Source organism: Solea senegalensis, linkage group LG5, assembly GCF_019176455.1.
Source record: "Solea senegalensis isolate Sse05_10M linkage group LG5, IFAPA_SoseM_1, whole genome shotgun sequence".
Taxonomy (NCBI): Eukaryota; Metazoa; Chordata; class Actinopteri; order Pleuronectiformes; family Soleidae; genus Solea; species Solea senegalensis.
Genome location: NC_058025.1, coordinates 23,797,777 through 23,812,554, shown reverse-complemented (window position 1 = coordinate 23,812,554; position 14,778 = coordinate 23,797,777). Strand labels below are relative to the sequence as shown.

Genomic DNA, 14,778 nt, shown 5'->3' with positions numbered 1-14,778 from the left:
GAAAAATGTCTGTTTCAATGGCAAAAACTACCTCGTGAAAAAAGAGAAAAATATGTGCAGTAAAACAAAAGTCTTCCACAAAATAACATCAATTTTCTTCGTGGCGTTATTTTGTTGTAACGAACAATTTGTTTCATGCGCCTTCTTATTCACAAATCCTCTGGGTGCCAATCCTACTGCCTGAAAACAAGACAAAACAAATGTCCGTTCTGTATTGTGGTGCGTGCAATCGATTAATGGTTGCCATATATCTTTAATATAAGTAAAACACAAAATTAACACAGTGGTTATTGTATTTAAAAATCCAAACGTTTTGAGTAGATACGCCGCCTTCCGGGAGGCATATTTGTTCAATCTGTACCTTTTGTTTCTGGTCGGACAATTAAAGGGACGGAACCCAAACAGCCACGTAGTAAAAGGCGAAGCTCTCCAAAGGTAAACATTTACTATCTGTTGTGACATTTACCGAAATTGTCATTTCATAATTTACACGTGGCGTTTATAACGAGCTCACGAGACAGAAGGTAATTCATTGAACTATTCAAAAATATCTAGATATCTCTCCCGCACCGACGCTTGTGTTTCCAGCTAGCGAGTTAGCAAAATTAGCCTGACAGGTCCCGTCGTATACAAATCGAGCTAGCTGTCTCGCTAGCATCGTAAAGCTTGTTTTATTCAGCAGTCATTTAGTTTGAAATCCGCATCGTTACCGATTTTAGCGTCTGTATGTATGCTCGCTCTTTCGTTGCTATTTGCTGAGGCTTGTTTTCCTTATAAACATAATTTACATATTTCTACAATGATGTTAATTATGTATTTCCAGATTAAGCCTTAGCCGGTCAGTGGTCTGTTGTATTTGTATATTAATCTGTGTGTGTTTGTACATTTTGAAGAAGAAATTGTTTATTCCAACTTAATCTGTAGTCACTGGGTTCTTAGCCCATGACTCAAGCTTATGTTAAAATTGAGGTGCTTTGAGTTGTTGCATAACCCACTTGTGTGGAACCAGACATTCCTCTGTAACATCTGTTAATCTTTATTATGTGTCATATTCTCTTGACAAGAGCTGTCAGATATTGAACAAAATATTTCCTTTCTTTAGTGCTGCCAATGTCCCAGCTGCCCTGCCCTGCCTTTAACATGGTTTTGTGAGAACTCTCACGAGTCGCATCAGCAATACAGTGACCGTTCAGCTTCTTGATGGAAATGGAAACCACTCAATCAGAAGCAGCTCAAATGGAGGCCAGTGTTCATAAAGAGGGCCATGTCATAAAATCCAAAGAGGCTGAAACCCATGCTGTAGAGGGGGAAACACAACTTGATCACCAAGCACAGGATAACTTGCATAATGCTAAAGGGAATATTTGTAATGGTGAGTACCGATGCTGTCTCAATTGGATCTAATAAAGCGTCTGTGTGTGTGTGTGTGTGTGTGTGTGTGTGTGTGTGTGTGTGTATACAGTATATGTGTATATATGTGTTCATAAGTGTGTGCGCGTCATGCACTGATCCTATGTTTTATTGTGACACCACTCATACTGTATTGTGACACCTACTATCTCTTTAGAAACAGCCAAAATGTAACAGGGCAGCTGTGATTCACAGAGGAAGAATGATGCAGTCAGTGTATTTGTTTTAATTGTAGTGTGATACTTAGTTTATCAGTTCGAGTGATAAGTTGAATCTTTTAAGGATGTACATTATTTAAGAATATCTTAGTATTTTTAGCTAATCTTAGCTATTTCCCTCATTTTGTTTTATTGAGGCCACACATTTGAGTTAAAATGGACTCTTCTTTGTTGTGCAAAACCTGCGAGTGTTTGAGTGTTGTGTTGCCTTTTTCATTTACCAAATGATGAAGTTGCTTTTCAATACGTCAGGGAACTAAGGTCATTCTCGCTGCTGGTGTGGTCCAGTTTGCTCTTTTCTGATAGTCCTTTGGATATGATTGATTCAGTGTTAGACTTGGCAATTGCTGTCACTTAAACCCACTGGCCACCTCATTAGGCACACAGGGCACATAGCAAAGTGGCAGGAGTGGCACCCATTGTGGTCTTCTGCTGCTGTAGACGTTTGATATGTTGTGTATTCAGAGATTGCTTTCTGCATACCTAGATTGTAACTTGTGGTTATTTGAGTGGCCATTGGATTTCTGTCATTTCAAACCACTATTGCCATTCTTCTCTGATCTCGAAAATCAACAAGGCAATTTCCCTTTGAGAACTGCTGGTCACTGGATGTTTTCTGTTTTTTGTTTTTTTTTACCATTCTCTGTAAACCCTGGATAGTTGTGCATGGAAAGATCAGCAGTTTCTGAAATATTCTGACCAGCCCACTTGACACAAGCAACTATGCCAGGTTCAAAGTCACTTAAATCACTTTTCTGCTCTATTTTGATGCTCACTTTGAACATCAGCAGGTTGTTTTCATAATGTCTGTATGCAACTGCATTGAGTTTCTCCCACATAATTTGCTGATTGAATTTAAGAGGTGTATCTAACAGTGGCCAGTGACTGTAGTTGTGTGGCCACTATCCTACTGTCACAAGACTCATTTGACCATTGTTATGTTGGACACTCTAGGAAGTAGACTGTGGAAGGAAGTGGACCATCACATAGATGTATGTACTTCATGTACATGATGTAGCTAAGTAATTTGCATAGAAACGAATAACATGCCTTCTTGCTGTGCTATACCCATTTTCAACGTTGCTCTTGACTCTGAGTTTTTCCCTCAAGACATTTCACTAGGATGTGTTTTATCTAACACCATGCTTCCATGCTTGACTTGTTCTGGTGGCTTTGGTGACTTGAGTTGAGGCCTGGGGCATTCTAATTATTACACAACTCTTTAAACAAATATGTTGAAAAGCTGAAGTGAATACTAATAGTCTAAAACATTGAACCTGTTAGAAAACACATTTGTTTTGGCGATTTAAATACTTAAATTAAGGTTAGATGACATAAAAAAAAGAGATCACTGGGGATGAAGAGATCAGTGGCAATTGCTCTAAGACAGCAAGGGAAGCTCAGCTACTTCTACAATGTCAAATAAGTACTCTGTTGTAGTCACATTTCAAAACTAAACGTGCGATGGAATGCAATTAGAACTTGTCACTAGTGCGTTTGTCAATGATGCTGAAAGCAAATGAGCTGAATCCTGAAATGTCTCCATTTAATTTTTGAAGTATTTATTTTATGTTGGCATTTGTTTTAAGGCTGATAACAAGCCATACACAAGGTTACAGGACCTTAAAGTTGGCCCTTAACCAGATTATCCTGGTAACTCTGTTTATTGATACAAGGTGCATTTCTTCAGTAATGCAGTTGTAGCATGACAAAGTTGTCAAACCAGTTTCCCGTGATAGTCACATCTACTCATACTGGTTCTCAAGAAGTCACTGTGTCTTATTGTCATATTCCTTATCTTTCAGGTCCTGTCAGTTCAAATGTTCTGCCGAATGGAGAAAGACCAACAGAGGGCTTTGGTGCTGCAGGTGACATCTGTTTGAATGCTTCCCTGACTCTGACAGCCCCTCCACAAAGCAGCAGCTCCCCTTTGAGCTCCCAGACCCAAGAGCCATCCCCAGGTGTGGCTGCTTATCCACCCATGATGCTAGAGAAGTCTGAGGGGGCTAGTGCTGAGGTCCCGTTTCACACGGGTGATGCATTGCAGTCGCTCAAACTCAGTATGCCTATGCAGGAGACTGAATTGTGTAAGCACAAAGTAATATGGAGTGAATTCCCCCTTTTACCACCCGTGTACTTAAACATCACTTTTCTGTGGGATTTTTTGCTTTGTGCATGTAAAAATTATTTTTAATATTAACTCCATTGTCTGTATATTATGTGAACAGTTGGTTTTAATGGGAATTTATTTTAGTTGTTGGAGTTTTCCCCTTTTTGCAACCCTCAAAATGCATTTAATTGCTTTATTAGACGTTGGTGTTTCAGTTGACAGTCAGTTGGACTAAGTGCTGTGTTGTCGAACTAATCCCTCTGTTGTTTTTGGTGGCACGTTGAAGGCATCTGTGCCATAGTCACAATGTGAAATGTAGTAATTTTAGAGGTGGTGATTTTTTTTTTTTTGGCTTCACATAAATCGCACTTGATATATGGCAAATATGAAGAATGTTGTCCATTTTGTGATGACACATGAACACAACTAATCCACTGTACATGTATTTATGTGTGTAAACTGTAAATGTGTGTACACATATATATATCTCTATCTATATCTATCTATATATATCTCTCTCTCTATATATATATCTATATATACATATATGTATGCATAAGTATGTGTGTATATATACATATGTATACAAGCAAGTAAATAACACAATTCCAATGAATTGATATGTGAATTTTGAAAATTTTCAAGCTATTGGCTCTACAGTGGTAGATGGCCATGTATTGTGCTGTGCTCAACTTAACACACTTTACCTTCAGCCCACCAGACGCCATCACTGGAGATGGAGAATGAGGAGAAGATTCGTCTGGATGCTCGCCGGCGCCTGGAGGAGCAGCTCAAACAGTATAGAGTGCAAAGACACAAGGAAAGGGTGAGTTGCGTGAGTTTCTCTAAGGTTAAAGATGTACTGTAACCAGATCAGGCTTCTGTTGTAGATCCATTAAAAAAATAGTCATACTGTATTTCATTAGTCACCTTCTACATCCTCTCAGCAATTGCCTTTTCATTTTTCATCCATAAATGTCATTTTTTTAGAGAAATATTTAGCAGTGGATGAAATTTGGTAGATCCAGTATGACCCAGTTTATGCAGTTTAATGGTTGGAGGAAACCATAGCTCTTCTGTTTGGAGAAATATTCTACATGGGTGCAGGTTTCGCTGCAATTTGTCACCATGAAAATACTATTTATTTGTGCTCTGTTTTGTAGTCTCACCGCACCTCCACCAAAAGCAGACCATTCAGCACTCTGGATCCAGAGCTCATGCTGCATCCCGAGGCTCTGCCACGTGCCAACACGGTTGCCATGACGAAAGAGTATTCCTTCCTGAGGACCAGTGTCCCACGTGGTCCCAAACTGGGTAGCTTGGGAATTCCCCCTCCTAAGGAGAAGAAGTCCAGGTCACCCCGTCCCAGCAAGATCCACTCTTTGGCAGACTATAAGTCTCCAGAGAACGGTGGTGGAGGAGGTGGTGGGGGTGGAGTAAGGACAGCAGACAACACGATGAGCTCCCACCAGTCCACTATTAGCTCAGTGTCCACATTGTCTGAGGTCAGTGTGATGTCAGAGGGCAGCACCTGTGAGACAGATGCACAACCTGGTGCTCAGTTTCAAGACAATGTCTCAGAAATTGACGGCAGCGAGTCAGGAACAAGGCCAGGGAACGATGGCAACGACAGCGACAGCTCGTCTTACAGTAGCGTGTCCACCAGGGGGACATACAGTTTGCTCTCTGCAGCTGTCGAAAGGCAGCGAGTGCCCTACACAGTGGAGGGGAGGGAGATGACTGCTGAGGCAATGGGTCAGTTCCCCTCCCTGCAGGAGGTGCTGCAGGCAGCCAGTGAAGAGCAGCACCTGCTGGAGCTGGACCAGCAGAGAGAAGAAACGGCGGAGCCTCGGAGTCGCAGGGACAGTTTCTCCAGCAGGTACATATTTGTCAGACAGTGATCTAATTCATTTAGCAAATTCCTGGCATTGTTTGGTTGACGTTGGTGGAAAAAAAGTCAATACATTTATTTTAATATACATCGTTTTCTCTACTTTAAAGGTACAGTGTGCAAAATGTATGGGTGCATGTTGCAGATGTTTAGTTTGTTTGTTTTGGGCTAATGTGCATGGTGACCTCCAAAAAGCTGATCAGGCTCCTGATATAAATATAAAAGCTCATCTGAGGGAGAGGTAAAACAATTCATGCAATCTGGTGACTGCACACGTATTTCTGCCAAACAAAAATAATTTCACCAAAATTTTAACACACTGGACCTTTAATTACTGGAGCACTGACATTTGTGTACATTTTACATTTGTTCCAGTGTGTCTTTGGAGAGTTCCGTGATGGGCCATGATGAAATGCTCCAAGTTATGAAAGAGAAAATGAGACTCGAAGGTCAACTGGAATCCTTGTCATCGGAGGCTAATCAGGTTTTATAATGTTTTTATTTCTACAATTCATTATTTTCAACTTCTTCTGGACAAAGCATCCTTTCATTTACATTTTGTATCTTGGTCACCAAAATATTATAACACCTACTCCAGGCTCTCAAAGAGAAGACGGAGCTTCAGGCCCAACTGGCTACAGTGAATGCTCAGTTGCAGGCTAAGAAGGAGGAGGCTCAGGTGAGCCAGGTGAAACAGAGCACCCTCACCACAGAGGTTGGCACACTGCGGCAGAACTGCAGCCAGCTAGAGAAGGCCATGATGGAGCTTCAGGGGAGTCTGGAAAGCAAGAATGCCAGTCTGGCTTCTCTGAGCAATGATCTGAAGTTGGCTGAAGATCAGTACAACAGGCTGATGGTGAAGGTGGAGGAGATGCAAAACACTGTGACCATAAGAGATAATACAGGTGAGGGATTGATGACGACCCAAGTAGCTGAGTGTAACTAGATGTCGTCGCCTTAAACTCCTTTTGTTAAAATGCTTTTTTGTGCTTAATTTTTGCAGTTCATGAGTTGCGTCAGCAGATGGGTGGGCTTCAGAACCAGCTTCAACAGGTTCATCTGGAGCGCAGCACCCTGCAGAGCCGACTGAAGACTTCTCAGGCTGAGATTGACTCGCTGCAGCAGGTCAGACAGTGGTACCAGCAGCAGCTGGCACTGGCCCAGGAGGCAAGAGTCCGTCTGCAAAGTGAAATGGCCAACATGCAGGTAAGGGTTGACCAGTGCCTGCAGCTCAGGCATCATGCTTTACAAACCCAAAATCAATCATGTCAAAGATGACGCATCCTATGCAACATATTTCATCTTGGGTGTTACGTTTTTTTCCCCCAGACTGGACAGATGACTCAGATTGGTGTTCTGGAACATCTGAAGCTGGAAAATGTGACATTGTCTCACCAGCTCAATGAGACACAACATCGCTCCATTAAAGAAAAAGAGCGTATTGCAGTTCAGCTGCAAAGCATTGAGGTATTGCCTTCAACAGTTAATGCTTGTAAAGTTTCTATATCCATTTAGGAAGCAGCCCCTACACAAAGGCTATTATTCATCCAGTAGCATTTCTTTAATAATCTGGCTATTGACAGCAGTTTCTTGACAGGAGTGGTTTTTACCACTGTGCACACAACTTTGTTGTCTCTATTATGTAAAACCTCTTATGGTCTGTGGTGCAGGCTGACATGCTGACCCAGGAAGCAGCTTATAAACAGATCCAGGATGCAAAGACCATGGTGGAAGATGACCTGCAGCACAGACTGGATGAGTTCGAGGAGGAGAGGGAGCACTTAATAAAATTAGCCAACACAGCCAGCACCTTGGAAAGGGAACTAGAGCAGGTAGTAATGCCAATTGTATCCACAATCTGTTTTTCATCTGTTGTGGGTGATCAACTTTTTACTCTATTCTGCTCTAAACTTGCTAACGTGCTCTGTCTTCCATAGGTAAAGTTGAGCCTTTCCCAGAAGGACATGCAGCTGCAGTCACTCCAGAAAGAACACCTGGAGCTAATGCGCCAGCTGACAACCACTCAGGAGAACCTGCACACCAAAGAGCAGTCCATCAACCAGCTTGAGGCTCGCTACATGGAACTGGAGACCCAGCTGGCGGAGCTGCAGACGGATAGCAACACCAAGGATGATAATATCCAATATCTCCAAAATGAGAAAATTGTCCTGGAGGTAGCGCTGCAAGCAGCACGAGCTGACAAGAGTCAACTTGACGAGAGTGCTGAGCGGCTGGGAGACGATGTGCTGGTGGCCTCGGATGTCTTGGATCAGCTCAGACAAGAAGTCCAGGTCAAAGCCAGTCAGGTATGAGAGTGGGAGAAGAAAACAATGAAAACACAGCAGAACTAAATATCTATGCATGGTAAAATGGTCACACACACACACACGACCTTATCATTATCAGTACAGCAAATATTGACATAACCGTGTAGGCTTTGGTATAATTGAATTTCTGTCTAGTTCCACTGACACCTTTAAGAAGACATGGTGAGCCAAGACGAGCAGCAACTGTTTTATGCTCTTATATTTTGGTCAGGGATTATCTTGCACTCTCCACAGGGCTTGTTAATTTACACAACTTTCCTTATCACTTGAAACTTAAATTCAGTTATTAGTTGTTCATTCTTATGTAAGTAGTATTTTGCATCAGATTTCTTTTGCTTTAATGATGATGCCACCATGTACAGTAATAAGCTCCCGCTGTGTTACAGATTGAAGCTCTCCAGCAAGAAAACAGTACCCTGAAGAAACAGGCACAGAAATTTAAGGAGCAGTACCAACAACAGAAGGTAAGACCTCCCTATTTCTCCAGTGTGACTGTGTACATTTCTTTTACTGTGAAACATTACTAGTGAAACGGTATAACTAGTTAACCAAGTGTAGCCTGTGTTCACTTACATGCATTTATAAAACACTTGTCAGAACCCTCCCAGCTGCCAAAGGCTGATGCTATTGTGGGATTGTGGGTATTGTTCTGAAATGACAGCCATCTGGTTCAACAATACAAAGTGCTGGTTGACATGCCTCGCTGGATTGAGCAATGAAGGAGGCTGCTCACTTTGCAATGACAGGCTGTCATAAAGATGGTGAAGTTAACTAACACAAATGTCTGTCAAAGTTTACTCTTTTTTTTTTCTTAGAATGTATTCAGAATGCAGTCAGAAATCCATGTAAAGCTAATTACTGTACATCTTCCACTGCTAAGATATGATTCTACATTTAGAGTCGTAGTCATCTTACTTAAGTTTCAACTTCTTGGGAGAGTCTTCCCAGAACTATAGCACTTCCTGCAGGCAATTTGTGAGACTTTCTTCATATCAGCAGATGTTTCCAATGACTAGCAGGCTAACTGTACTGCTTTTTTCATTCCCCACAATGTGGACACAATGTATATATTCTGTGTGTGTGTGTGTGTAAGTGAGATGAATCTCACCCAAGCCTAAAGCTGATGCAGTGTGTGAGTGAAGTCCTGTCACAGCACTCTCTCCTCCACTATGCTGTGAAATTGCCTGCTGCCTCATTTGAGACACTGAAACACGAGCAAGCCTTGAACAGAGACAATGATTTTTTGTTTCATATGAACCTTTTACAAGACAAAATAATGTCATTAACCTCACAGGTGATGGTGGAAGCATATCGGCGCGACGCCAGCTCCAAGGACCAGTTGATCAGTGAGCTCAAGTCGACCAAAAAGCGCTTGATGGAAGAGATGAAGGACCTGAGGCAGGACCTGCTGGGTGTCCAGGAAGAGAAGCAAAAGGCAGAGCTGGAACAGGTTCGGCTTCAGAGGGAGGTGGTGAGAGTCCAGGAGCAGATGAATAACATGGAAGCTCATCTGCAATCTATTCAGACAGAACGGAATCAGCTAGAAACCCACATCCAGGTAGAGAAATTTGGTATTTCCCGTTGAGTTACTGTGTTTTAAAACTAAAGTTAAAGGAAAGTGTTTTAGCCGTTTTCATCTGTAATGTCACCTTTTCTGATTCCCTCCCATCTTAGTCTCTACAGTTTGATCAGAGCCAACTAGCAGCAGTTACACAAGAAAATGAAGTCCTCAGGAAACAGGTGGAGCAAATGGAGGCTGAAGCCAAAAAGTGAGTCATGTGCTCATTCAGATTTGTCCTGCAATTATGGCTTAGACCACAAATCGTCTCAAAATATGGTTCATATAAGATTTACAGTTCACACACGTTGTGATTATGCACTGTATGTGTCGTCGGCTGTGAACCTCACTTCTCCATGCACAATTTTTTAAATGCATTAAATATAGGGCCATCTCAGAGCAGAAGGTGCGCGTGAAGAGGATGGGGACGGATTTGACAAGTGCTCAGAAGGAGATGAAGGCCAAACACAAAGCCTACGAGAATGCCGTGGGCATCCTGAGCAGGAGGCTGCAGGAGACTCTGACTGACAAGGAGGCCGCTGAGGCAGAACTGGTCAAACTCAAGGCCCAAATGTCAGATGAAGGACACAGCCAGGCCTTACAGGTACAGTTAAAAGCTACCTGCAAGACATTAACTGTTGAGGTATAGATGTTTGTTTTCCTAGTATTTTTCACAGATACTAGAATCCTGCTTAAAAACAGGTTATTCATTGTTTTTATAAAAATATTTGTAATTTCCTGGTGAATAATCTTGGATAATTGCACCTCTTAAGTATTTCAAACACATTAACTTAACATTAGCTTTATATTCTGTTGTGAGTTTTATATCTGGAATTGTTTTGTCTCTGTAACTATTTGTGCTGCTATCTTGACCAAGACTCCCTGGAAGAAGAGATCTTGTATCTCAATGGGTCCTTCCTGGCTAAATGAATGATAAATAAAGATAAAATAAAATAAGATTAAACAACAGTGTGGTTGGACTTGTCATTCAGGAAAAGATAAAGGTTCTGCAGGAGGAGCTGCAGGCTGTGACCAAAAGCAAGACTATGCTGGAGAAGGAGCTGCAGGAAGTCATCACGCTCACCTCTACAGAACTGGAGGAGTATCAGGAGAAGGTCATGGAGCTCGAGGATGAGGTGAACTATGATAACTGATGACACCCACCCCCGCTTCGAGATGTATGATTTCTAAATCTTTATTCATTTGTTGTTTTAAATTGGTTTCACAGCTTCAAGAATCGCGGTGCTTCAAGAAGCGGATCAGAAAGTTAGAAGATGCCAACAAGAAGTTGGCTCTTGAGCTGGAGCATGAAAAAGGGAAACTGGCAGGATTGGCACAATCCCACAATACACTGCGGGAGCATTCCAACATTTTGGAATCGGCTCTTGCTAAGAGAGAGGCTGATCTTGTTCAACTCAACTTACAGGTGACAAAATTGTTGTTCATAGCTCTCAGTGTTGTTAGGTTTCTTTAATTATGCAGACAAAAATAAATATTTTTTTCAAACATTTTGTATTCAACTTTTTTAGGTTCAAGCTGTTCTGAAGCGTAAAGAAGAGGAGGACCAGCAAATGAAGCAGGTGGTACAAACTCTCCAGCTTGCCTTGGAAAAAGAGAAAACCAAAGTCAAGGACCTAAAGGAACAGGTAGGAGGTCTATTTGCATGTGGTATTTCCTCTTCTGTCTGTGCTACAGTGCCAGATGAACATTATTTTGCCTTTCAAATAAGTGTATTATTTACAAACATGTAAATATTTAGCTTCATCTGGCACAAAATCTAGATATTGGTATGCTGCCATCTTTACGAAATGGATAGCTTGTTTTTGCTAGCTCCTTTAGGTCTGGGCCATTTTACTCTCCTCGGCTCTTTTAGGTTGTAATAATGTGATGTGTCCTTCAGGTGGCAGCAGCAAAGGCTGAAGCAGCCCACAATAGAAGGCATTACAGGGCAGCCATGCTGGAGTTGTCCGAGATCAAGAAGGACCTGCAGGCCAAAGAGGACCTGGTGAAAACTCTGCAGAGTGAAGCTCACAATCTACAGTATGTGCTTGTTTCTGAGGGAAAAAAACCTTTAACTGTGTATCTCACCAGTCATTTATCAGTGAAAATGTCACTCTGCAGGGCTCAGGATGAGCAGCATGCTCAGGAAGTTTCCAAATTCCAGGAGGAGCTGGCTGAGGCCCACTCACAACTCCAGATCCTCCAGAAACAGCTGAATGAGGAGCTGGCCAAGCAGCCCCTCACTCACCAAGAGGTAGGGATTCTGAACCAGGGTCACACTGAAATATTTAGCCTTAGTCTGACGCATCTGTCCTTGATATTGAATATATGTCATGACTAAATTTTACTGCAGGTTGAGGACCTGAAGTGGGAGGTGGAGCAGAAGCAGAGAGAGATTGAAGCTCAGAAGCACCAGGTGGAGATGATGGAGCAGTGCCATCACAGAGAGCTGGACAACCTCCAGACAGCTCTGCAGGCAAGTATTCACTTAATTTTAAAATACGGACACAAGACTGTCAAGTTATTAAATAGTAGTACATACGTCACAGTCTTCAGGCACACAAGTGAGAAATATAGTAACACATGTAAAGTATTTATATGATTACAACCCTTGTTTTTTTTTCCAAATAGTTTATAAGAAACATAATTTTCTTTTGTGTCCAGAGCATCAAGGTGGAGCTGGAGACAGTGCAGGAGGACCTGAGCAGCACCAGGAAAGACAAGTTTATGTTGCAGGCCAAAGTGGGTGAGCTGAGGAACAGCATGAAGACGGTCTTGCTGCAGAACCAGCAACTCAAACTGGAGCTCAAACAGAGTCGCCTGAGGAAGGTAAAATTGTGAATAAGTTTTTTGTGAATCGGACATGCTCTGTAGCCATTGCATTATTTGAATTCTGGAAAAAAAAACTAAACATTTGATTTAATTAATAACTTAAATGAAAATCTTAAGGGTTAAGTGGCTCTTAAATGATTTTAACTGGATGGTTTTCAAATACTTTATACAAAGTAAAAAAAAATAAAATAAATACACCCCTGTAATGATGTCGTTGGTGCAGCAGCGCATGGAGTTTAAGAGCGAGGGGAACTCATCCAACCCAGTGACACCGGTAAAGATCCCAGACTGTCCAGTGCCTGCCTCCCTGCTGGATGAGTTGTTGAAACCATCAACTTCTGTCAACAAGGAGCCGCTCAACAACCTGCACAACTGTCTCCGGCAGCTCAAGTAAGCAGCCTGTTGTGACTGAATGACTTTGTCATATTAAAAACACACATTTTGATGTGTTGAGCTATTATTCAAGTGCCAGAATATTTGTAATGTGGTTTTTTTTTTTGTCTTCAGGGAGGAGATGGACAGCCTCCAACGGCAGATGGAGGAACACACAGTAACAGTACATGAGTCAGTGAGCTCATGGACAAACTCAGAACTGGGGCTTGAAAACAACATCTCCAAATCATCAACAGCGCTAAATAATATGGTGGTAGAAAATAACAATGAAGCAGAACAGCAGCAGCAATCATAACAGAACTTTTCTCAGGCCAATAGAGGGAGAGTGGACTTTTATCCACAAAGGCACTTTTCAGTCCCATAATCTCTTTCTCTTTAACAATTGCTGCCAACATTTGGCATTCTCTCATTGGCACAGAGGTGCTTTCGCAGAGTAATACTCTATAATACCATAGCTTTATTCTTTCCTCTTTTTGTTGATGATTGTTCACATTTATGTTTTGCTATTGTCACATTTATTTATTTAGAGTTAAAGAATTACATTTAAACATTTGATCTGTTGGGACAATTCTCCCCCGGCAAATCAACCGTTTTATTCACTAAAAAGTATTTAATCATCAAAATAAACCAGTGGCTTTGATGATAGAAAATGATGGCTGACGGTGATTTAAATAGTGTTTTTGACAGAAACTACTGTTGCCTCCAGACTGGCAATGAATTGTTCTTCCATTTCATTGTGCCTGTGAATGAGTAAAATTGCCTATCTATGATTTAACTGACGTGCTTACTCTTCCACACTGTTTATATGAAGCTTGTGACGACACATCATAACTGCCTTTCAGGAAGTTAAAAGTCATATACAGTTGTGATCAGTTTTTTTTTGGTATGGCTTCTCAATGTTTCTAAGGTTGGTTGCTACCATATCACCTTGGGTTGTTAAAGTGAAAAAAAAAATCTCGGTTATGTATGGAGTCAGAGTACAGTGTTTTGAATAGCATGGACTGCAGTAATTCGCACGCAATAAAGCCTTAAGGAATCTTTAAAATGCTGTAAAGGACTAAGTCGGTTTGGATTTAATGTATTTCTGTGGAGGATGTGTGCAAGATGTTGTATGTTATATTGTTTATGTGCAAATCTATCTGAAGAATGGTTTATTGTAAGATAAATGGGTCTCACCAACTGACACTGCACACTAAATGATCAAAATTTAACTGACTGAGGGAGTAGTAGTATGACGCGGAAGTGTTACCTCTATCAGCAGGTGCAATCAGATGTGTTTATTTACTGTTGTTACATTTGGTACATACCGTATTTACAAAAAAAAAACTAACCCCTGAATCAGATGTTGTACTTGTTATGTTGTTTCATGGGCAAGGGGCTAAGTTAATTGTTTCCAGAGGTTAATATATAAATACACTTTCTTTTTGTATGATTGTAACTTTATCATAATTGTTTGATAGTGTAAAGAAGATTAAATGCAAGCATCAAACGCAAAACCTAAATCAAAGCTGATAGTCATTTTCGTACAGCTGCACTAACATTTCACTGTAGAGGGAGTCATATTGGACCACATGCAACTGTGCTGCAGCCACTGTTAGTGCTCCCACACTAAAGAGAAATGTTTCTGAATCACCATGGTTTGTTTTGGGTCTTTCCAAAAGGGACAGTAAATATTTTGAGAATGCTTGTTGGAGTCATAACAAAAACTATTGCTATATTGTGTTCTGAAAAAAAAGTCATTTGAATTGTATCTTCCAAACTTTATTTCATTGTAACATAAAGACAGTAATAACATTTGCTGGCGCATCTGCGCTGTATGCATAAATCTGGTTGTATGTTGTAGTTGTTGTTTTTTTTCTTCAAATGTTGGAATCGATTCATTCCTGTTTTAACATTTGTGTTGGGAGCTGTGATTGTATTTATCATAAAATTGCACTATTATTCATCTGTCATCACAGCCTGGGCTCCATTTGTTGGTCCTGTCTGATTCCCCCACATTTATACATAATTTTTGTTCAGGCGCTATTAGACATAATGGG

General features: G+C 41.2%; 1 protein-coding gene across 3 annotated transcripts; it reads left to right on the top strand.

Annotated features, from left to right (window-relative positions):
• The first annotated feature begins 354 nt into the window (after positions 1 to 354).
• golga3 (golgin A3) lies at positions 355 to 14,691 on the top strand. 3 transcript variants are annotated; one of them, XM_044026512.1, is made up of 24 exons: positions 355 to 435; positions 1,103 to 1,372; positions 3,434 to 3,589; positions 4,452 to 4,564; positions 4,902 to 5,617; positions 6,005 to 6,113; positions 6,228 to 6,534; positions 6,633 to 6,835; positions 6,959 to 7,096; positions 7,300 to 7,461; positions 7,567 to 7,935; positions 8,343 to 8,420; positions 9,251 to 9,514; positions 9,631 to 9,725; positions 9,902 to 10,118; positions 10,507 to 10,650; positions 10,743 to 10,940; positions 11,044 to 11,160; positions 11,415 to 11,554; positions 11,636 to 11,768; positions 11,868 to 11,990; positions 12,179 to 12,343; positions 12,570 to 12,736; positions 12,854 to 14,691. In XM_044026512.1, the coding sequence occupies exons 2-24, from the start codon at positions 1,201 to 1,203 to the stop codon at positions 13,032 to 13,034; spliced, it is 4,467 nt and encodes a 1,488-aa protein (XP_043882447.1). In that variant the 5' UTR covers positions 355 to 435; positions 1,103 to 1,200; the 3' UTR covers positions 13,035 to 14,691. The 3 variants fall into 3 exon arrangements, with proteins under 3 accessions (XP_043882447.1, XP_043882446.1, XP_043882445.1); XM_044026511.1 differs by having other exon boundaries at positions 3,434 to 3,715; positions 12,573 to 12,736; XM_044026510.1 differs by having other exon boundaries at positions 3,434 to 3,715.
• Positions 14,692 to 14,778: the final 87 nt, after the last annotated feature.

Excerpts from the sequence above, each read along its gene's own strand:
- golga3 (XM_044026510.1), top strand. The coding sequence starts at position 1,201 with ATGGAAATGGAAACCACTCAATCAGAAGCAGCTCAAATGGAGGCCAGT. Across the intron at positions 10,651-10,742 it reads TCATGGAGCTCGAGGATGAG|CTTCAAGAATCGCGGTGCTT; the intron begins GTGAACTATGAT and ends TTGGTTTCACAG. Across the intron at positions 11,161-11,414 it reads TCAAGGACCTAAAGGAACAG|GTGGCAGCAGCAAAGGCTGA; the intron begins GTAGGAGGTCTA and ends TGTGTCCTTCAG.